The following is a 21,680-nucleotide window of genomic DNA, read 5'->3' as shown; positions in this document are numbered from 1 at the left end:
CTTTACTGAGAGCTTCGAAGGATTGGGAGGCTTCAGACAGCACAATCTCGCAGGCACCGCTTCCTTCAACTTAAGAGACTCGCCCACATATAGGAGGAGAGGTGGGTTCAAAAGAGAACGCAAGGGCCAAAGTCTTCTGCTTCTTCTTCTTCTTACCTTTAATTTGTTGCCACACAGAATCACTCGGCACAGAAGTAGGTTGAGATGGAGAAGAAGAATTGGCTTGAGCGCTACCTCCAAAACAATAGCGTGAGCCGAGGAACCATCTCGAGGTTGTACTGGGTCACTTACCTTATTTGCAACAGCCTGGGGAGGATTCTCCCGAGGCAAGTCCCAAGACTTCGAATACACTTTAGATGGTGCAGCAACGGAGGAAGCAATGACTCCCCCATCAGCCTGGGTTTTGAGGCACGCTCTCTACCGAGGGACGAGATTCAAGCAAAGATGAACATTAGAAGGACCAGCGGATCTATTTTTAGCAGCACATTTATGGCCAAAGATTCCGCAACCCGCACAAGCAATGGGCTTCCATTCAAACTCCACACCTATCTCACATATGTTACCATTGTGTATTGTCTCAATAACTTCACAATCAGGTTGATTAGCTGTGATTTCAATACAAACCCGCGCAAAAGACAAGCTCTTCGCCTGCTCAGTACGTTGGTCGACATACAACGGTTTCCTGAGTGCACTAGCAATCTTCCTGATGAATTGGGCAAACCAGCAAGAGAAGGGTATGTTCGAAAGCCCGACCCACACAGCACCGAAAGGTGGGTTTCCTTTCACAAACCAAGACCCGGGTCCATTGCTGGAGAACAAGGGGAACACCGGCAACTCGAATCGCCCACCCTCAAGTAAATTCCTACGAAACTCTATGTCCGGTATGTGGAACATAAATAAACCTTTCCCATTCGACATGACATCCACCATATTCGGGCCCCAAACCTTCTTCATTGCTTCCTCAACCACCTTAAATGGCATCCTAGCGACCAAGGAAGTAACCCATTAAGCATTCATGCATCTTTGGGTCCGCAGCCCAAGTCTCGGTCGGTTATCTCAATGCGGGGTTTGTTGTTAACTGTGGTCGGGGCCATATAGACAAGGTCGTAGCCCTTGGCTACCGTTTTGGCAACAGCCACCCAAGTCTTGCCCGAAGGATTCTTCGCAACATCTCGCCCCTTAGGCTTCACCGATCGTAGACCTTCCCCCTACGGACGGTTTGCGCACCAGCATGCACAGAATCTCGTAGCTCCTCCATACTGTAATGAACAAGCCAAGGTTCCGATTATTCAATGGTAAAGCCGTCGACGGGGCTCCTTCAACAAGAATAGGAGATAGACCATGGGAACTAGTCCCTTCATCCACAACACGGGTTCTATCCGACTCCCAATCCATCCCAATCAAAGAAATCGCAGCAGAACCCAAGTAGGAAGAACCCTAACCTAGAAGAGCCATGCGAGTCTATAAGAGGGACGTACTGTGAGCATCTTCGGTGGGTTTTATGGACGGGTAGGAGGCGCCACTTCCCATCAAGAACCAGCTTCAATCGCTAGTCAGCAAGTCCAAATTCAGCTGTTCGAGCAGCAAGAGGAACAGTGAACAAATCGCCTAAGAAGAGAGCACAATGAACAGTAACCCGAGAAAGTGACTTTTTTCTTCTTGCTTATTACGTCTTTTCATATCTACTTAGTGGTAAAATTATCTTGTCAATATCCACTTGGCATCACCTAAGTGAAAGTGAGTTTTAGCTATTCAAAATGTGGAAACACTTGACATCCTTTCAAGCCAAATGAGTATTGGATGCTCGGCACACAATGTTAGGGGAAATTACCAAGAAAAGTCTTGAGCCTATTGCGGTTGCATCAATTCAGTCATAAACTTTTAAATTTGGCTAATTGAGTTCTAGACCTTTTGAGGATATGCCAATGTAATCCATTTAGTCAAATTTTGAGCAAAAATTGCCAATGTGGATAATGTTTACAATTTTTTATTAATTTTTCTGACTTTTTTCTTTTCTTTCTATTTTTTTTCCTTCTTTTTGCCAATGGATGGTTGCTAGCCACCTAGCCATAGGCCATGGCTGGCGAGGGTGAGTCACTGTGGCAAATTCCGTGGTCTATGCCCATTGTAATACCCCATGGTATTGACAGCCGTATATACTCTAATCTTATAATGTGTTTCATCTCAAACTTAGAATAGTTCCACAAGCATAGTGTGCCTATGAGAGAGGGGAGGGGAAAATTGTTTAAAAAGTCATAAACCTATTACATTTTTGTCAATTGAGTCATAAACATTTTTACATTTTGCCAATTGAGTCTATCCGGGCAATTTTGACTAAAATTTGCTGATGTGGACGGTTGGCACTAACGTCACTTTTTAAATAATATTTAAATAATATTGAATTTGTTATGATTTTTTCTTTTTTTTCTTTTCTTTTTCTTTTTACTTTTTTGGGGGGTTTGAGTTAGGCCGGCGAGGACCACGATGCCCTCACCGGCCAAAGCGAGGCGCGTGTGCCCTCAACCTAGGCCGTCACTGGCCACCCTTGCCAAACTAACTCCAAAACCCAAAAATAAAAGCAAAAAAAGTAAAAATGAAAAGAAAAGAAAAAAATCATAAAAAAATTCAAAATATTGTTTAAAAGTGCCATGTCGCCAACCATCCACATTAGCAAATTCCTGTCAAAATTGATTGGATGAACTCAATTGGTAAAAAATGAAAATGATTAAAATTCAATTGGTAAAATTGAAAAGTTTTTCATTAAATTGACAAAATTACAATAAGTTTAAGGCTTTTTGGACAATTTTCTTGAGAGGGAGTAGCAATGGAAGTCCTAATTTTAATTTGGTTAAACACATATATGCAACTCTCGTATGTTGAACTCCCTCGGTTTGGGTTATCGTGCTTGTAAGTTTGACGATCTCGACCAATATCTCCGATTTGTTCGATATCTTCCTATCCATCGCCTTGGCGTGCTTTGTAGAATATGAAGTACATTTGGTGACTGCTATTCGATATACTACCATGGCACACCACACGGGGAATCAACTCTAAAAGCGTCTTCAACTCTTTAGCTCTTCATCTTGTGTCACAGTGGCTACTATTTTCACAATTTGTCCCTTGAAATCAATTCTTTAAAATCGTGTGGGGATGCAACACTTGAGCAAGCAATTGAAGAAGCATCTTCAAGTACATACAGCCCCCCTTCCTCACGTCCTCTACCAATCGTCTTCTTCGTAGCCAGATCCTGGAAAATACAAGAATCGGGATAGAAAGTTACTGAACACTTAAAGTTTTTAGTTAACTTACTAACAGACATGAGGTTACATGGAAATTGTGGAAGATAAAGTACTGAGGACAATGGCAATGAAGGAGTTGGATTAATTGTGCCAATTCCCTTAACATGTGTAGGTGATCCATTGGCTAGAGTAACTATGAACGAAGACGGAGAAAGAGAGGAAAATATACCTGAAAGATCTGACATGTGATCGGAAACCCCTGAATCAATGATCCAAGGACGAGAAGTAGCTGAAAGGCATGCAGTAGCATTACCTGTCTTTGCCAAAGTAGCAGTGGAAGAAACAGGCTGTGAGATTTGAGACTGTTTGTACCGATCATATTCCTCACCAGATATAACCACCACCTTGTCTTTAGATGACTGTGGAGTAGAGTCAATATTAGACGCCATATTAGCGAACTGGTGTTGCTGCCCTGGTCTCCCATGTAGCTTGTAACAAAATTTTTGAATATGACCATGTTTGCCACAGTAATGACAAACTCGTGTAGTTCCTGAATTATCAGTAGATATGGGGAATTGTCCAAAAGGATGCTGTTGACCTTGACCTCTTCCTATTCCTATGCCTCGGCCTCCTCCTCAGACACCACGCCCACTATATACGCCACGGGTTCCTCCATCACTCCTATTACCACTACCAGTTCGAGTCTAGGACACAAGAGCTGAACTCCCCACCATAGATGTAGTATCCTGAGAAGACTCACGAGATACTCGAAGAACTCGAGCAAACGTATCTGTGAGTGACGCGATATTCTCTCCTTCAAGGATCTGAGACCTAACAGTTTCATACTCAGAACCAAGACATCCTAAGAATCTCATTACAGACAATTGTTCCCTCTGACATTGCATTTGTTGAACATCACCAAATAGGGAGAACATCATTCAACTCCTCATACAATCTCTTAAAGTCTGCAAAGCACTGGGTAATAGGGCGTCCCTTCCTTTCAAATCGATAAAACTCCCGCAATAGCTCATAAATCTGTGACAACTTATCTTGGCCAGAATATAACACATTCAAATACTCCCATAGTTATCTGACTGTATCAATATGAGTTACCAAGTCAACTACATTACTCTCCATAGAATTCAGCATTTGGCCAAGAACACCATCCCAAGTTACATCATCTCTGGGCTTAAACTCTGTTAAGTGTCTATGTTGATTTCTGCATGTCAAAGTAAGCTTCATGATTTTCTTCCATTGGTGGAAGTTAGCACTACCTGCGAGCTTCCTATCAATAATTCAATTAGACGAAGAGGAAATCACCTCAATCATCACAATATTATCCTTCTCATGATCTACTTCAATTGTACTCTTCAAGTGATCGCCCATTTTCCAAATAATAATAAGCAAACTCTGACCTTAGCTTCCGTTAAACAATTCAGCCTCAGTAATTTAATAACCCAATATTAGCACACAAGATCTCCACAACCCACATAAAATAATAGAGACTGCAACCAATTCACAAACTCTCAAATTAACAAATTTATAATCCGAAAATGGTCAGTAAACTTCCCGGCCATTAAAGATGAAGCAACACAGGCCATAGAAACTCCAACAGATCAATGTAAAGGACAGAAAAAAAAAAATTCTCCTTTCAGTCACAAAGAAAACACCTCAGAGTCCTTTCCTGCAAGTGTGCACCAAAATCAGCGACCTGTGAACCAAAATCAGCCTCAATCTTGTAAACTGAAGGTCCGTAAATCAGCGACTTGCGTGGGGGCACCAGTGCGTGTGCTTTGCACCAAAATCCACGCTCACCGCACCAGTGCCTGTGCTTTGCGCTCCATTATATGTTGTCTGTCCTCATGCGAATCAAGCAAGTCAACAACCAAAATCTGCCCAGCAAGCTGCGTGAGATGTGATGGAGCTGTGCAACCAAAATTAGCGACCCAGCGAGCGGTGTGGATCATGCGATGGAGCCGCGAGATGGTGTCGCACCAGCTGCGTGAGCCGCACTGCACAAGTGCACAAGTCGTGCAGGTGCGCGAGCTGCGCAAATCGCGTGAGGGAGCCGCACGAAAGGTCAAGAAAGAATCGTGCAAGAAGAAGAGAAAGAAGGAGACACTCGACGGTGACAAGCCACCGCTGCGACGGCCGACTATTCCAGCGAGTCAACGGCGGCAAGTGGCTGCTCCGTTGACTAGGGTTAATCCCTAGGTTCTTATACCATGTGAGGAAAGCGTACTTTGTATTAATCAATAAAGTTAAATATATATACATCAAAATAAACCCTAAAAGTTGTAAAGACCCATTTACCCTTATTACTTCTAATTACCCTTCTTACTTCTAACACTATCAAATAACGCCACATGCAATCGGTTCAATTGGTTGAATTAGCAAAGTACGGTTCTCAAGTTTGACTGGTTGAACCACTAGTCTGGTTTTATGGGCTTTTGTTCTTTTGTTCTTCCTATTTACTATGTATCTGCTCTCCTCATCAGCACAAGTGGCAGCAGCTTAGTTTTTCCTCCTATGTGCATATGCATGCCATTATATGCGTCCAATTTTAAACGATGTTGCACTTTCTCACTTACCATAACTTCAAAAGCTCCAGCATATCTCGACAGTTGGAGCCTTGTATGTATGTCAAGAAATGTGCATTTGATGACCCTAATGCATTAGTAGTGCCACTTTTGCTTCTATTTTATGAGAACACTATTGCTCGGTTGTCTCATTCTCACTATCGAAACACTAACCCAGGGAAATTACACATCTAGGACTTTATTTTACACCTAGAGATGGAGAATGAGAAGTTGGCAGCATTCCCATACTGCAATCCCCCCTTGTCAATTAGTGGTAAGAATTTTTCACAGTGCCCACACAATCGAGCTAAGGATCAATTCATTGCCATGCCATCAATCGTATACTCAAAAAACTACTTTCCTTGAGTTTCTTAGCATGTCCATTTGCAGTTTGGATGTTTGGTAACTTATTGTTGCCCATAGTCTTTCCTATTTGTATCATCTTTTGATAAACTTGCTAGTGTCAGTAACAAGTATATCTCATTGGCTGGGTGGTGGGACTGAATTAATCTTATGCATGCACCGTATTAAGTTTCCACTTTACAAGCTATTCTTAAGTTTAAATATGATTGGCACAGGATCATTGTGCCTCTCTAATGGACCATTTCATCTTTGTTCCAACGGTTGGAAATGTCCAAATTTATGCTCCAAAGAAGAATATTTTTTCATTTGAAGAAGTAAAATACTAAAGTATTAGGTTTTCCTATAAATTTTAGATCAATTAAAAGGTCAAAGTGCGAAAAAGATTAATTATTAGTGGCCAGACAAACACAAAAGAATAATTATTTTCTTATGTTAGGTTCGTTGCGCTTGATTTACATCGACTAAGAATTGTTATGTACATATTAATGATGATAGATACTATCAGCATTCATGGTTCACATGCGTACCATGGCCTCTTCAGGTACAAATGTATTGCTTCCGCCTGTGTTTTAGCGTGATGCAAGTATTCTACTTATTACTTTTACCCAAAAGAGGTATCAAAGCATTGCATTAGTTATGGCCAAATAATAGAAACGTCGGAGTGAAATCAAGTTGATTCCTTTTTTGTAACAGCAAGTAGAGGTGCCGCTTGTGTTTTGGCTGCAAGAAAACAGGCCCTAGTCTACATATTCGACGACGATGAAGGTGAAATCTCTTATTCAGAATGAACGTTTGTTTGTGAATGTGCGGTGGTAATGCTCATGTTGCTCGTGGGTGGACCTCTAATACTCGAAGCTGCAGGAGACATCAGTGTGAGAAGCAATGCATGTGGACTTTCCGGCTAAAGCTCTTCGGCTCCACCCTTCCTGGAGAGTTTCAATTTATGCCTGCCATGAGCCTTTTCTGCTAGGCAGGCATTTATTGAAGAGAAAAAGCAGAGTGAAAGCTAACTACTTATCTATAGAGTTAGATGGAATCGACAGAGAAATACTGACCCATGGCTTCTATCTGGGGGGAAGTAACTGTTTGCATTGTATTTCTGCAAGCTTTGACAACTATTCGATAGTGCCCAACTGTTGCTTCATGCGTATATGTTTATTATTTCCGCATATAAGAGCACCAATTGTCAAGTTTGGATTGTTTGTACTTTCGGGTTGAATGGATTACATGGTGTAATCAACTGACGAACTTTGCATTTGAATGTTGAAATCTCTCACTTAAAATTGACTCACTTCTCCAAGCATCATTATTAAGTGATGCATCCAATCCGATGTACAAAATACACTCGTGTGAAAGAGTCAATCTCTAGGATTACTAGAATCAATATGGCTACTTAGATATATAGTGCCAAGGTGGCATTAAAGAATAAATACTATCTTCCAATAATAGAGATTCATAATCTACAATTAAATGGTAGGTTTAAGATTATGAGATTATATTTGTACTCTTGACAAGAGTATCATGTAGCCAAAAAACTTAATGATATATAGATATACAGGAATCTAAAATTGCTTAATTTTATCATTCATTCATTTATTGCCAATCTAGAGGAAAAACTTTTATAGATGTAATAGCTTCGTGTTCAATCATATGCACCAAGATGGTAATCGTATATATGATTGTATGCATGTAAAATGTGCATATGTGATATTTCTATTCTTCTGTTTATAAATTATCTTTATGAGAGCTTCTTTGTCGACTTTAGCCAAATCTACTATGAGATTAACTTGCTTTATTAATTTATTTCCAAATCTCCACATCATCAATGTATTATTTCCTGATGCATAATAATTGTAGAAATAGTGACAATGACAATTGATAATATGACGAAACAATAAATATTACCAACAGAATAAATTATTGGTATTTGGTCCACTACGAGTGCAAACCACGTATTAAACCAAACTATGCACGAGCAGTCTTAGACGAGCTCATTTTGAAGAGACTACAGTTAAAATTTTCAAGGACTGAGAAAACAAGAAGAGAAGGCTGGGATCACGAGTATTACTGGAGTATGGAGAGACGATATACTATCGATAGGAAACTAATAGAAGGCGATTGTGTCTACTCATAACACCTTTGGCAAAACCCTCTATCATAGCCGTCGTGTAGCCTTATAAAATTTGCTTCTACTACTGTTTAAGTAATTATAGAACTATGTTTGTAAGTCAACATCATTATTAAACTAACAATCTAAACGAATGGAGGATATTGAGGGAACTTGGCATCATAATTTAATAGTGTATGCGTTCCAAAAAGCAACTGTATTGCCTATGGACATCAGCAAATAGGCAAGACTCAATACATAGCACTCGATCAACGTGGTTGTAATGCCGATGCAGAACAAGTGCATTATCTGAGCACACTCTTTGAATGATACACCTTGTGTTCCTTACATGTGAAAAATCATAGGACCTTTTGAAGAAAGATGTTGAAAGAACTAGAATAGAGAGATACCATCCGAAGAAAAATTAGTAAACAAAGCTATTCTGTCCTTATATTAAATGCTAATTCGTGCAAGAAATTAGCCGAAATTCAAGGCCTTGATAGGTTAGAGTATTTGTAATGGCTAAATATCAAAGAGTGCACTTCAATGTAAAGGCTATAGCTTCCAAAATCCGAGTCTAATGATATCATTTGTTAATTAGTGCAAGAAATTAGCCAAAATTCAAGGCCTCAATAGGTTGGAATTCTTGGAAAGACTGGATATCTCTAGGCACACTTCAATTGAAAGGCTCCTCCTTCCAAATTCCAAGAGTATGAAGATATTGAATGCTAATGAATGTGAAACATTGATCGAAATTCAAGGCCTCGATAGGTTGGAGTTTTTGGAATATCTAAATATCATTGGATGCAAGCCACTCAAAACCATTCCAAAATTATCTAGATACGCTAATACAATTTGTATCATTTTTCTATCTTCAATCTCATATTATTGATAAATCCGAGTTCCACAAAGAGATGGCCACAACTTGCGCTGGGATTTTTTTGTTTTTTTTTTTTTTTTTTTTGCTTTCTGACTTTTTGACTTTTTTCTTTTTCTTTGATGTTGTTCCTATTGATTTTGCCATTAGAGTGATGGAGGATTGTTGGCTGGGCCGTCTCTTTGTGGGGTTCAGCGAACATAACATCAAAGAAAAAGAAAAAATTCAAAAAGTCAAAAAGCAAAAGAGAGAGAGAGAGAGAGAGAGGGGGGGCTGTTTATGGAGTGAAGAGAAGGGAGAGAGAGACAGCTCCTCGAGAAGAACGCACGAGAAGAAGATAAAAAGGGGCAACGACTTTTTGGTCCATATTCAGAGGCCTAAGGCGCGCATGACAAAATTTCTATGTCTCGATTTCTCTCAAGTTTCTCGTTCCCGGAATAGGTTTAGAACAAAAATCCGTTTAGTAACGCAATTTGATTTCTCTATTTCTAAACAGATTTCTATTCCGAAATAGAGAAATCGAAGAAATCAGTTGAAATTTTTAACTTCTCGCTCTAAAATAGAAATCAAAAGTTGAAATCAAACCATATAAAAGAACCTTGCGCTTTCTTGCTAACTTAATTCACTCATAACCACAACTTCACAAATTATTGCTAATTTTCTTTTTCTTATTTTGCTCGTGTTTTTTTTTTTTTTCAAATTTTTTTTTATAACTTCCTCATTAGGATGAAAGGCAATCGAATGGGTCTCCAATTTTCAAAAATGACCAAAGTTCTTAAATGCTTACTTAAAAGCAATGGGGCTCTTTCCTTCTAGAAAGGGCACGCGCATGGCCAGTTGAAGAAAAAGTTCTTACGCAATAGATTAATAAAAAATGTGCCTAGAAATTTAACCTTGTTTCTTTATGGATTCAAAATTCTTGCAAAATCAAAATAATTAGATTGTTACACAATCTTGAATTTTAATTTGAAGGCAAGAGATTCAAGAGAATCTCTCTTTGCTATGCAAGGGCCATTAAAGGTTCATTGAGCAACAATAAAGAAATTAGGGATGAGCAATTGGACTGATTCAATTCGAGAATCAAAATAAACCGACCTTCTCCCGATTGGTTTCTAACCATAAACGTTACTTTAAGGTAGAATTCTTATATATTCATTTACACTATCAATTTTATTTTGTTGATAATCTTGTATAATACTAGTCTTTGATAAAATGACAGGGCTATATAGGCGCCATTGATGGCACCCATATTCATGCTTCTGCAGTACTTGTCTAAACCTACGCAGGATGAGCTTGCAAATGATACATTAATTGAGGAGGAAAACCAAATAAATACGCTTAGGAAAAACCATTGCCAATAAATGGCAAGGGATAATAATATGCCGGAAATTCCATGAAATTGTATTTTCAACTTTTGTAATGTATTAGTATTATTTCGACTATTATTTTGTATTTGAGGATTTCCTATGTTATTATCTAATCAATTTCTATTTCTAGAAATAGAAATTTTATTCTGTTATCAAACAAGTTTCTTTGCTCAAAAACTTGTCCGGGGAATAGAAATTGAGAAATCAATTTCTGGCCATAAATCAATTTCTGGAATAGAAATTTTGTCATGCGCGCCCCTAACATCCTTGGAATTGGCTCAATTTTCAGAATGTTGTTCGGAGATCTATGAGTTGATCAATTTTGTTCGTCGAAAGCTTTCTCCAAGTTGTCTCTTATTTCCTCCAATTGTGGTTAAGGTTTCATGTTCTATTTATATTAATCCACCTTAATAATGATCAAATATTGTTGTATTGTCAATGTTACTAAGTTTTTGAGTAGTTTGTGGTTTTTTCTCGCATTGGATTTTCCACATAAAATTTTTGGTATTATTGTTGCCTTGTTTTTTTAACATTTCAGTATTATATTTACTTATTTTGAGGTCCCAGTCCTGGAATACACAGCTAGTTGTTGCTGGGGTTGAGTCCATTTTGGCTAGCTTAATTTTGGGGAAGAAATTGATTGTGGATTGGATTAGTTCTTAGTGAATTGTTACCTAATATACTATCGGAGTATAAAATGTTTTTGGTGTGAAGAACAAGGTCACTAGAGCCCAATTGATACGCATTTGAGACCGTGCTTCTAGTGGGATATTAAAGCTCAATTGATATTGCTTTAGCTTTGTAACACATAATTAGCTCCACCAAAAGAAAAAAAGACATAAATGGTCCATAAATTTTAGTCAAAGGTGCAATATCATTAATAAACTTTTGATTTTTAAATGTTTAATCTAAATCATAAGATATATAAAAATGTTCAATATCATCTCTCCATTAATTTAAATTTAATGAAATTTGCTTATATAGTTTCCAATTCATTATGATTTTGATCAATTTGATAACGGATGCATAAGAAAGGTGGCCACTATGGTTACAAGTTAACCCAACACTTTGATAACCCAGCCCGTTTCAAAAATGCATACTTTTCTTCATGATAAATGAGCTTGGACAACAAGTTCCATCTGACATATGGCATGAGCCGAACCAGCTCAGCTCGCCCGTCAATCAAATGAGTCCGCTTTCGCTCTAGTAATCATGTCCGTGTCTCTTATTTTTCTCTCTCGGCTGCTCCTCTTCTGCAATTTTCTCTGCATGATTTTCGGACTCTAGTGGACTTTCTTACTCTCTTGATCTTCCATTCCTCGACTCACTCTTCAGCTCTATTCTTTCCTAATTAGCCTCAAGCCTTACTTTTGGTTTTACGAGCTCTAACCTTCACAAGCTCTCTTTCAGTTCACATTTTCCATCGACACTTCTTTACACTCCTTGCAAATTGTTCTAGGCCTGGCGCTACGTTTTTCAACTGATCGCAGAGCTTTTTAGCTATGGAGGTTTATGAAGGACTGCAACGCATGCTTCCGTTTCAACTTCAGTTCAACAAACCAATGGCTTATCAAGTTCAACTCTTGGTCGTCATTCTTTCATGAGTTAACGGGCGATCGACTCGGTTCCCACTCGCCTTTTGTGAAGTTTGCTCAATCTGCTCAATTTGAAAGGTTTGATGTCGGCAATAACAACCCTCTTTTTGAAAGATATCCTCGACTTCCGAAAATGCTTAGGTAAAGTTAGCTTCAAGTTTCTTCAAGTTTCTCGATTAAGTGTAAGTGCTTAGGAATACAGCCACCTATCAAAATCTTCTCGATCACATCATTGCTCACCTTGACCTGGCAAATGGACAAGGACTTGAGCGAAGTCTAGTCAATCCTTGACTGTTTAGCTTTGATACCACTTATTGAGGGAAAAAGTATCAAAAAAGTCTTAAATATATTGCATTAATATCAATTCAGTTCTAAACCTTTCTATTGGACCAATTTAGCCTTAAACCTTTTTCACATTAGTACCAATTCAATTCATCAAGCTAATTTAAGCTAGAAATTGCTGACATGGATGTCGATCGGGCAATTGGCACTGAGATGGACATTTTTAATAATAGACTTTTTAATAATTTTTTTGAATTGATTGATTTCTTTTTTCTTTTTTTCCTTTCCCTTTTTTTTCTCCGGTGGCCATTGCTAGTCATCGGCCACAGCCATGGGCGGCGAGGGTCGGTCTTGTCAAGCCACGCTTGGGCGAGGGCGAGCGTAGCCGTGCCTTGCTAAGGCGAGGCCTCCCTCACCAAATCTGACAAGGCCGATTGAGGCATTTTGAGTAAGAAACTATGGATAATTAAAGACTCATTGATAACATGCAACAAATTTTAGAAAATGACAAACATATACAAATAAAATAAACATCTATCCACAGCTCAATTTTGTAGGATAGACAATTTTCATCACATTATTGTATAAGATCAATGTGACACATGAACATTGTAGACCTAACAAAATTGCCATTTATGTTCCGAGTCCCATCTGAAAATTGGTTCCCGGACCGGTTTTGGAACCGGCATACACAATTACTTTTGAAAACATTCTTAGTAATTACATACACTCTCTTGCATCTAATTAAATAATTTACCCTCTTGTTTCTAATAAAATAGAATATAAAATATAGTTGATTAATAAAAGCCCTCAACCTTCTACCCATAAGACTACACTAATAACTTGCCCTAATATCCATTGAATCATCCCCTTTAAAAGCATTTCCTTCCACTTTCCAATCCCATAAAAGTGTCACACCAATGTGTGAAGTCCATGAGAGCATGCAATCTAAAATAACTAAGGCATGATAAACTAAACGCTGAAATAGGCCAAAAGCATCAACGTGGGTCCAATAATTTTTGCTAAATTTAGTCTAGATTCTTCTGTATAACTTTAAGTTTAACATGATTACCATCATTCAAAAAGTGTCTCTTAAGGTTTATTTGTGTTTTTTGTTTCCTAATGCATGGGGAAAAACTAAAGAAAAAACAATTTACTATATCATAAAGTTGAAATATATCGGAAGACTAATTAGGAAGGAAAGTAAAATTAGTCATAGCAAAGCAAAAAAGGCCAACTATCATTAACCCATTAGTTGAAGGAACATGGAGGCTCTTGAGAGGCAACAATGGTCATAGTGTACCTTCTTGATGGAAGCATTCATAAGTCGGCAATTGGCATTAGAGCCATGCTTTATATACGATAAAATTGTAAGGTGCTAGAATTTATTAAAAGTATTTTATATACAAAAATATATTAATCATTAAAAAAGGGAAAATGGAAAAAAAAAAAGTGGAGGGGGCCGGGCCAGGTTGGGCCTGCCTGGCCCCTCCTTTTCCTGTTTGCTTCCCCTATCGGGCCGGCCCGTTCTTCTTTTTTTCCCTAGCCCGGCCTTCTTCTTTTTCTCTCTTCCTCCCTTCCTTTTTCTTTGGTCCTGAGCTGGTTGAAGAGAGGACGGAGGTCCGCAACGCGAGGACAGGAGGACAGAGACGCGAGGACAAGCCGAGCGTCTCACCGGAGTTGGTGGTCGGAGGCAGACCGGCAATGACAGCCCGCGTGGCAGGAAGCCATGCGCGCCGGCTAGAGAGCTTAAAAGGGAGGATTTTTGGAGAGAAATAGAGTGAGAGAGGGAGAGAGAAAGGGTGGAGAGACCGTGAGAGCAACCGAGAGAGAGCAAGAGTTTGAGAGCGAGGAGCCCTCCGGCAGTCCGGTCACGCCCGAACCCCGTCCGACGACTCCTAGCCACGCAGCTCGCCGTTCCCCTCTCCCAAGTCTCCGGTAGGTCAGGTTTTTTTGCCCCGTTTCGATTTTTCGCGGGACGAGCTTCCTCGAGAATCCGGCTCGGCGTGCGAGGCGACCGGACGGCCCTCCATTCGCCGTGCAGTGTAGTACGATTTGTGCCCCTCGAACTTGTTTTGGATCACTATTCGCTTGTTGATTATTATTGCGAGTCCCAGCGCGAGTTGGTAGTCGGTTTTTCCCCCTTTTAGCCAGCGCGCTTCAAACGTTCGATGAAATGCCTGAACCAAACCCCGTTCGGTTTAATCTCAACTCTCGAGTTATCGAAAGTGGTCCAGACCGTTTGAGGCCGTAGCGGCCCGTTGGGTCATCTCTTACGTTATTTTTTGTATGATGAACGAGCCCGAGAAGAAGTTAAGCCCGACTTATGGCCCAATCCGGCCCGGCTCGGCCCGTATCCTCTCTCTCCTCTTCCTCATTGTCTCTCTCCCGCCTGTTCTTCCTCTCCCGCAATCTTCTCTGCAAAATTCTCAGGCTCCAGTGCACTTCGTTACTCTCTCGCTCTTCTCTTCCAACAGGCTTTCTTCTAGGGTTTTCGGGCTCTACCCTCCGCCATTGGCTCTCCCTCTCAGTTCGCATTTGCCACCGGACGCTTTGGCTGCTCCCGGATCTTTTTCGGCTATGGAGACCGACGAAGGGTCGCGGCACGTGCTTCCCTTTCAGCTTCAGTTCGACAAACCTCTGGCTTCTCAGGTTCGGCTCCGGTCCGCCTTCTTTCGCGACCTAATAATGGGCGGGTCGATTCGATTGTTTTCCCATTCGGTTTTGTGAGGTTTTTGCTCGATTTCTTGCGATTGGCAGGTGAAGATGGCGGAGTGGAATCCGGAGAAGGATTTGCTGGCGATGGTCACGGAGGACTCGAAGGTGGTGCTTCATCGCTTCAATTGGCAGAGGCTGTGGACAATCTCTCCCAGGTAATTGCTTCGACTCCAGAAAGTTCTCCTTTTTTTTTATTCAGTGTGTTCGTTTCTTCAACGATGGCTTGGTTAAAATGCCAAACAACTTGGATAATATTTTGATAGATGTAAGATGCTGAAGCTTTTGCTAAACTTCAAATGGACCTGCTGTAATTTTATTCCTATGATTGGATTCTTCCAGATATCATGTTAGATGTTTCGCCAGAGCAAGCTAACTGGCATGTAATTGTTATCATTAGGTGGCTTTATCCAAGGATCTTTGTCATTTGATGGTTGCATGCTCAGGAGAACTTGTTGAAGACATTGTTGAATCGAGAGTGGGGTCAAACGGTTGGAAACAGAATGCATGGCTTCCATTGCTTAGTGCTTGATACTTCAATATTCCAATAGAGGTAAAATTGCACTAGGATTTAGTGTTATTCAAATTTTACGTGAAACTTCTGTTCTAGTGTTATATATATAATTTATGTAGTAGTGATTGACCGATTGTATTTGATATTATGATTATATTAGGATTGTTTATGTGCACTGATATTTGTTTCAAAGGTATCAACTTTGTTTGGTTTTACAGAAAGTAAAACTCATATAACTCAGGATATGGTCATCATCCTTAAAACGAAACCGATGGTTAACATAGCAATTTTGAGGAATTTTTCTTGGAATTAACTCTAAACTTTGCTAGATAGAAGAACTTTCTTTCTGATAATTTTAAATGCCCAAGTTGACTTTCAAGAGTCACCATAAGCTGAACAACACGATGGCTCATACTTTGAAGCCTCAATAATTTTGTTCATGCTTAAGGTTTTCACCTAACCTTTAAGTATCATACCATCTTTCAGTAGAAACCTCTAGAAATCGATGAAGTTTTGATGTTGAAAGTGGTGGGACAAAAATGCAGGAGTTACTATAGCAAAATTTTGAACATTGTCTCATGATTCACACGTCATTTTTGTTCTCTACAATTAGAGGCCTGCCAAGTTTTCTATGACATTTTTTGTTTCCACTTTTATAAAAACCATTTTCAATGTTTTATCACAGAAAATTTGTTGAGTGAATATGATGTATGTTGTAAGGGATGAGAGTTGTGAGAATTTGCTCATGTTCCATCACAATAAGAAAACAGGCGTAGTTTTCCAAATCTCCATGTTTGCACTTGGAATGTGAACACTAAAAAGTCGTCTTCAGTTTTTAATTTTGATTTTAATGATATTTTTCCTTTCATCAACTGTTTTCAAGTGTTACCAAACACATTTTTTGGACTGTTTACATTCTCAAATAAAATGAGAACAGATATCTGAGAATCCTTATCCACCAAATGCCTACTTAGATTCTCAATCTCTTCCTGTCTGCAGTAAAAATGAACTTCATCAAGTTGCTCAACAGGCTTCCAACATCGAAGATTTACTTCATGTCATCTGGACATCATTATGAGTCATGCACAAGCTGTGGGCTGATGTCATGAACATATTTCATGAGAAGTTTGATTTGTTAACAAGCCTTATTAATGACCATGGTTAGTGGTCCTGTTAAAACAGAGCAGTAGATGGCTTTCCATTGTGCTTCATTTGACTGTTTCTGTTTGCTTATCTAGGTCTTGACTCTTCTCCTCAGGAGGAATTTTTGAGTCTTCTAGGTGGTGCTAGGACCAGTCCTGCAGTCCATCAGTTCCTTGTTAATTCTCTGGGTGAAGTGGTACGGCTGTTTTTTTTTTTTTTTTTAAGTTCCAGTGTCACTGTAGGACTTCTGTTCTTTTTGGTTGGTTTTTATAATCTTAGTCTGCTAGTTTGTTCAATGGTAGGGTATCAAGCGTGTATCAAAAGTTGCCTGTGGTGCTGAAAAAGAACTTGAGCTGGTTGTCCTCAATCATCTGCAGGCACACGTATTACCTTGGCATTTGGCCTCTCTCTGAGAAATTATTGAGTTTTAAGGATCGCATAGAACAGTCTTGGAGGGTGATCAGATAGATTTAGGAATTTGTCATAATAAGTTATGCTTCACACATTTTGAGACACGCCATATCTTTCAGAACATCCTGATGTTGGATTCTTATACGAACCTATCATATGCAATGATATGGATTACTAGCATTATATGGCTGGAAATGGTGAGGTAAAATCTGATTTGATTCTGATTTCACAAGTTGGCAATCTCTACTATAAGCGTATAATAGAAATTATAGGTCATAATCAATGGTTTGAATTTAGACTTGATCTAAGTTTGGGCTTTCAGAGTACTATAAATGGAGGTATGGATATCTTTCGTAAGGTGATGGTCACCAGATATCGAATAAGATAGAATTGTGTCGAGTGTTATATGTACGAGCAAAAAAATGATGGGCATGAAACTTGCGAAACATAGTTTGATAGGCCTTGAGAAGATTTGGGTTCTGAATTACCGAAATGAATGCCCCATAACGGGTATTATCCCGCCTGGGGAATTGAGTTAAATCCTTCTTTTCTTGCGGCATTGTAAACGAGTGCCCTGCCAAGCCCATAGTTCTTGCTCTATGAAAGCTCCAATAACCCAAAGATCATTCGGTGCAAGCATCGGAAATTGTCCAAACCATTCTTGTCCATAAACGGTGGAGGAGGAGATGCCGCACGGATTCTGCCTCCTCCTTGCGGAGGAAACGTCTATTAACCAGTATTTTGCCTCTTTGTTTTAGGTTATCTGAAGTGAGGATGATCACATTGCTTTTTCCAAATTACAAATTCCACAACTAATCCACCGCCACATTCGCATCAATGTGATGTCCCATGAGTCCTCTGATGCTTCCGTACCAGCTCTGTTGGAACAGAGCCAAGTCGCCTTCTAGTCAGGCCACTTCATTTTGTTGGGAAGTGTGCGAGATTACCATTGAACATATGGACCTGAATTAAACGATATCATTCTTTAGACAAACATGAACACATCATGCCATATATGATATTATTTGTAAATTGACGTGAATTAAGACTCTTTTTGTTCTATAAAAAATGAATAATTTGAAAAATATATTCCTAAAAATGATCATTCGTATTACTTGAAATAATTGATCAATGAAATACGTCTCATTATTGACGATAATTTATATCTAAACGTTTTCATACATGACTTTAATTTTTTGCGTTTGTTCATTTTTGTAACTATACGAGCGATTATTTTTTGAAAAATATTTTTCATATCATTCACTTTCCGCGAAGGATTTTGGCTAGCAATTCAAGACAAATCAATATTCCGGAATTGATCTCAGGCTTTATCTTTTTGATTGGAAATCGAGAGTGATGGACATGTATCACCCCCATTGGTAGATAAAAGTGTAGCGATTTGATCCATCACGAACATCTTATGATCTCAACACACAAGCGTACATACGGGCCATATGCAATTTGAAGATCGAAACATGAATGGGCGGACCACTCGATCCACGCTTATCTTATAGATTTTCTTCTTTTCTTATTAATCAGCGACAACATATGCTAGTGTGCAAAAAGTGTATCGTTTTTGTCTACAACAGAACCAAAAAATAAAAATGTAGAAAGCAGTAGGATTTCGTAAAAGAAATGCCTAAACACTTATTAAGCGACTACGCAAAGAAAATTTACTTTCACTTTCATTTTTTCATCATCTTTTTTTTTTTTTTTTTCTTTTTTTGTGTTGCTGTGGTGTTCTGTTTGGATTTTTTTTTTTTTTTTTGGTTCATTTTGAAACTTTTGCGAATTTATTTCTGGATAATTTGTAGAGCAATTAACGAAACAGGACTTGATGCTGGGAATCGCGGATCTTCATACCCCTGAAGCAGTAGTAGCTGCAGAATCTGCAGTGGCAAGTTGTTAACCTCCGAATCCGTTGGCTTCTAGCACTGGCGAAACAGACTCAGAAGATACTACCGGCGACGATGATGACGATGAGCACGGTATTTGCCAAGCGGGAGTTCCCACAAAGCACGCAATGTCCGAGTCTGGCGAAGAGGATTCGTATGGAGGGATCAGAAACAAACAGTCGAAAAAGAAACCGAGAAAGCGTACCGAGATTGTTGAGTTATGATGATTTGTGTTTTGTTGTGTGACTTTCTATATGATAACGAGAGAGATGCAAAGGTAGGAACTTCTTGGTAGGAAGTGTCGTCTAGTGACAGCAGGCTTCCGATATGTATGTCTCAAATAGGGAGTGGTGTGGTTTTGTAGAATCGTCTGAATCATAAGAGTTTATTCAGAACTTATATAGACCGTTCAATACGGCCGCTCGCCGTCCGTAATTGCCGGGAGGATCGTAGACCACCGCCCGTTATCGCACTTCACTCTAGTGCATCCTAGACGAACCGAGTTGCACCACACGACTTGAGTGTAGTGCAGGCACTCGCCTCCCACGCACGAGTTCGAGCAGTAGTCGTAGTTGTCCTTCTCTCCCACCCACATCTTCACCGAGTCTCTGCTGCTCAGGACGCCATAGCCCTTGACTAGGTTCTTGCCGTAGGGCCCTCTGGAGCGCTCGAGGTCGCAGTCACCTCTAGGCTCGTCCGCGTACTTCTGAGCGTAAGCCGCGACTGTACGACTCCAGGTTATCGGGCCGACCCCTACTTCAGCACGAGCGGCGGTTTGCTCGTCGATGAAGTCTTGGCGAGAGTCTTGCGCTGCCAAGACACCGGCGAGGGCACAGATTAGGCCAATGATGGTTAGAAAATCCAATACTATATGAAGAAAATTTACGATTTTTTTTCAATGCACTGCTTTTTTCTTTCAATTTTTCGTCTTCCTTTTCTTTTTTTTTTTTTTTTTCCTTTTTCATGTTGCTGAGCTACTCTGTTTGGAGTTTTTTTTTTTTTTGTTCATTTTAAGAATTTTTGCGATTTTATTTCTGGATAATTTGTAGAGCAATTAACAAAAGTTGATATCAGGTATAAGCAACGCAAAAACTAAACGAACAAAAGATAGACGATGACGTTTTCGTAGCATATGGTTTAGTCTCATCAGTCTTCATTTGCTCAGCAAAAAGGAGACAAGGTAAAAAGGAATTCCTCATTCCATCGTTTTCATAACGAATTTCAAAGAAGAAATCATTTGATACTCTTAAGGGATTACCAACCATCGCTTCGACCAATCTTTGCCGTACCAAATATTACAAACTTTTTTCCACCAGAACAACAAAGATCATAACAAAATCTAGTATTTTTCAGAACTAGTCCGTAAATGATCATACGCATTCTAAAGAACTCATGATCCATTTGACATAATAAAATTGAAGGTATGAAATAGAAGAAATGGAATGGAAAAATAAATGAAATCGATAGGGGAATAGAGTCAACGAGAGTTTCTTTGTTTCGCATCTAGTTGTGACTATGAAAATTAACTTATTAATTAAGAAGATTCTTTGCCACTAAAAAATCAAAAGATTCATATTCCAATGTGAAACACGTCCTTAAAATAAGTAAAAGAGAGGGAAAAAGAAATGGATATTTCAATTTTCAATTTTCAAAAACAAAAGAAAAAGAAAAAGATCCGCCCCTGCCCCCTTCCTCCGACTATCAGACCGAGCGTAACAGCTCTGTACCAGCTCTGTTCCAACAGCACGCGCTTCCATTTCAGCTTCAAGTTTCGACAGACCGCTTTCGCTTCCCAGGTTCGGCTCCCTTTCGAGCCTTCTTTCCTCGACCTCCTAATGGGCGGCATCAATTCGATTGTTTTCCGATTCGGTTTTGTGAGGTTGTTGCTTGATTTCCTCAGATTGGCAGGTAAGGATGGTAGAGTGGAATCTGGAGGAGGATTTGTTCCCGACTGTTTAAGGCCTGCTTAGTTTCCGTCTTCATAGAAACTGTTTTCGATTTTTTTTATTTTTTTTTGACAAAATGTTTGTTAAGTGAAAATGATATATGTCATTAGGGATGAAAATTGTGAATATATGCTTGGGTTACATCACATTCCAAAAACAGGTATTCCAAATCTCCATGTTTGCATTTGGAGTGAGAATACTAAAAAGTCATCTTCAATCTGTGATTTTGATTCTGAAAATAGTTTTCCTTTTTATTCATTAGCTGCTTTTGGAGTGTCACCAAACGCATTTTCTAGTTTGTTTTAATTCTCAATTGAAATCAGAACAGACTTTTGAGAATCTTTGTCAGCCAAATGCCTCCTTAGATTATCAATCTCTTCCTGTTTGCAGAAAAAATGAACTTCATCAAGTTGCTCAACTGACTTTGGACATTGAAGACTTACTTCATGTCATCCATACATCATTTTTAGTCATGCATAAGCAATGGGCTGATGCCATTGCATATTTCATGAGGAAGTTTGATTTGCTGCCAAACCTTGTTAGTGAGCATGGCAAGTGGGACTATTAATACATAGCAGTAGATAGCATTTCATTGTTCTTCATTTAATTGTTTTCGTTTGCTTATCTAGGTCCTGACTCTTCTCCTC

At 39.3% G+C, this 21,680-nt stretch overlaps 1 protein-coding gene and 1 pseudogene across 2 annotated transcripts; one reads left to right on the top strand and one right to left on the bottom strand.

Moving 5' to 3' along the window:
- The first annotated feature begins 14,541 nt into the window (after positions 1 to 14,541).
- LOC108956550 lies at positions 14,542 to 17,145 on the top strand. Of its 2 annotated transcripts, none has more exons than XM_039312903.1 (4): positions 14,542 to 15,072; positions 15,170 to 15,282; positions 15,526 to 15,677; positions 16,638 to 17,145. In XM_039312903.1, exons 1-3 carry the CDS (start codon positions 14,736 to 14,738, stop codon positions 15,553 to 15,555), a joined length of 480 nt encoding a protein of 159 aa, XP_039168837.1. In that variant the 5' UTR covers positions 14,542 to 14,735; the 3' UTR covers positions 15,556 to 15,677; positions 16,638 to 17,145. The 2 variants fall into 2 exon arrangements, with proteins under 2 accessions (XP_039168837.1, XP_039168836.1); XM_039312902.1 differs by having other exon boundaries at positions 14,548 to 15,061.
- Positions 17,146 to 19,476: 2,331 nt separating this feature from the next.
- On the bottom strand, positions 19,477 to 20,933 carry LOC104428410 (annotated as a pseudogene).
- Between the last annotated feature and the right edge of the window lie 747 nt (positions 20,934 to 21,680).

Source organism: Eucalyptus grandis, chromosome 5, assembly GCF_016545825.1.
Source record: "Eucalyptus grandis isolate ANBG69807.140 chromosome 5, ASM1654582v1, whole genome shotgun sequence".
In the NCBI taxonomy this organism is placed as follows: domain Eukaryota; kingdom Viridiplantae; phylum Streptophyta; class Magnoliopsida; order Myrtales; family Myrtaceae; genus Eucalyptus; species Eucalyptus grandis.
Note: the sequence above shows the minus strand (reverse complement) of the source record. Positions and strands in the feature narration are given on the sequence as shown.

Excerpts from the sequence above, each read along its gene's own strand:
- LOC108956550 (XM_039312902.1), top strand. The coding sequence starts at position 14,699 with ATGATGAACGAGCCCGAGAAGAAGTTAAGCCCGACTTATGGCCCAATC. Across the intron at positions 15,062-15,169 it reads ACAAACCTCTGGCTTCTCAG|GTGAAGATGGCGGAGTGGAA; the intron begins GTTCGGCTCCGG and ends TGCGATTGGCAG. Across the intron at positions 15,283-15,525 it reads CTGTGGACAATCTCTCCCAG|TGGCTTTATCCAAGGATCTT; the intron begins GTAATTGCTTCG and ends GTTATCATTAGG.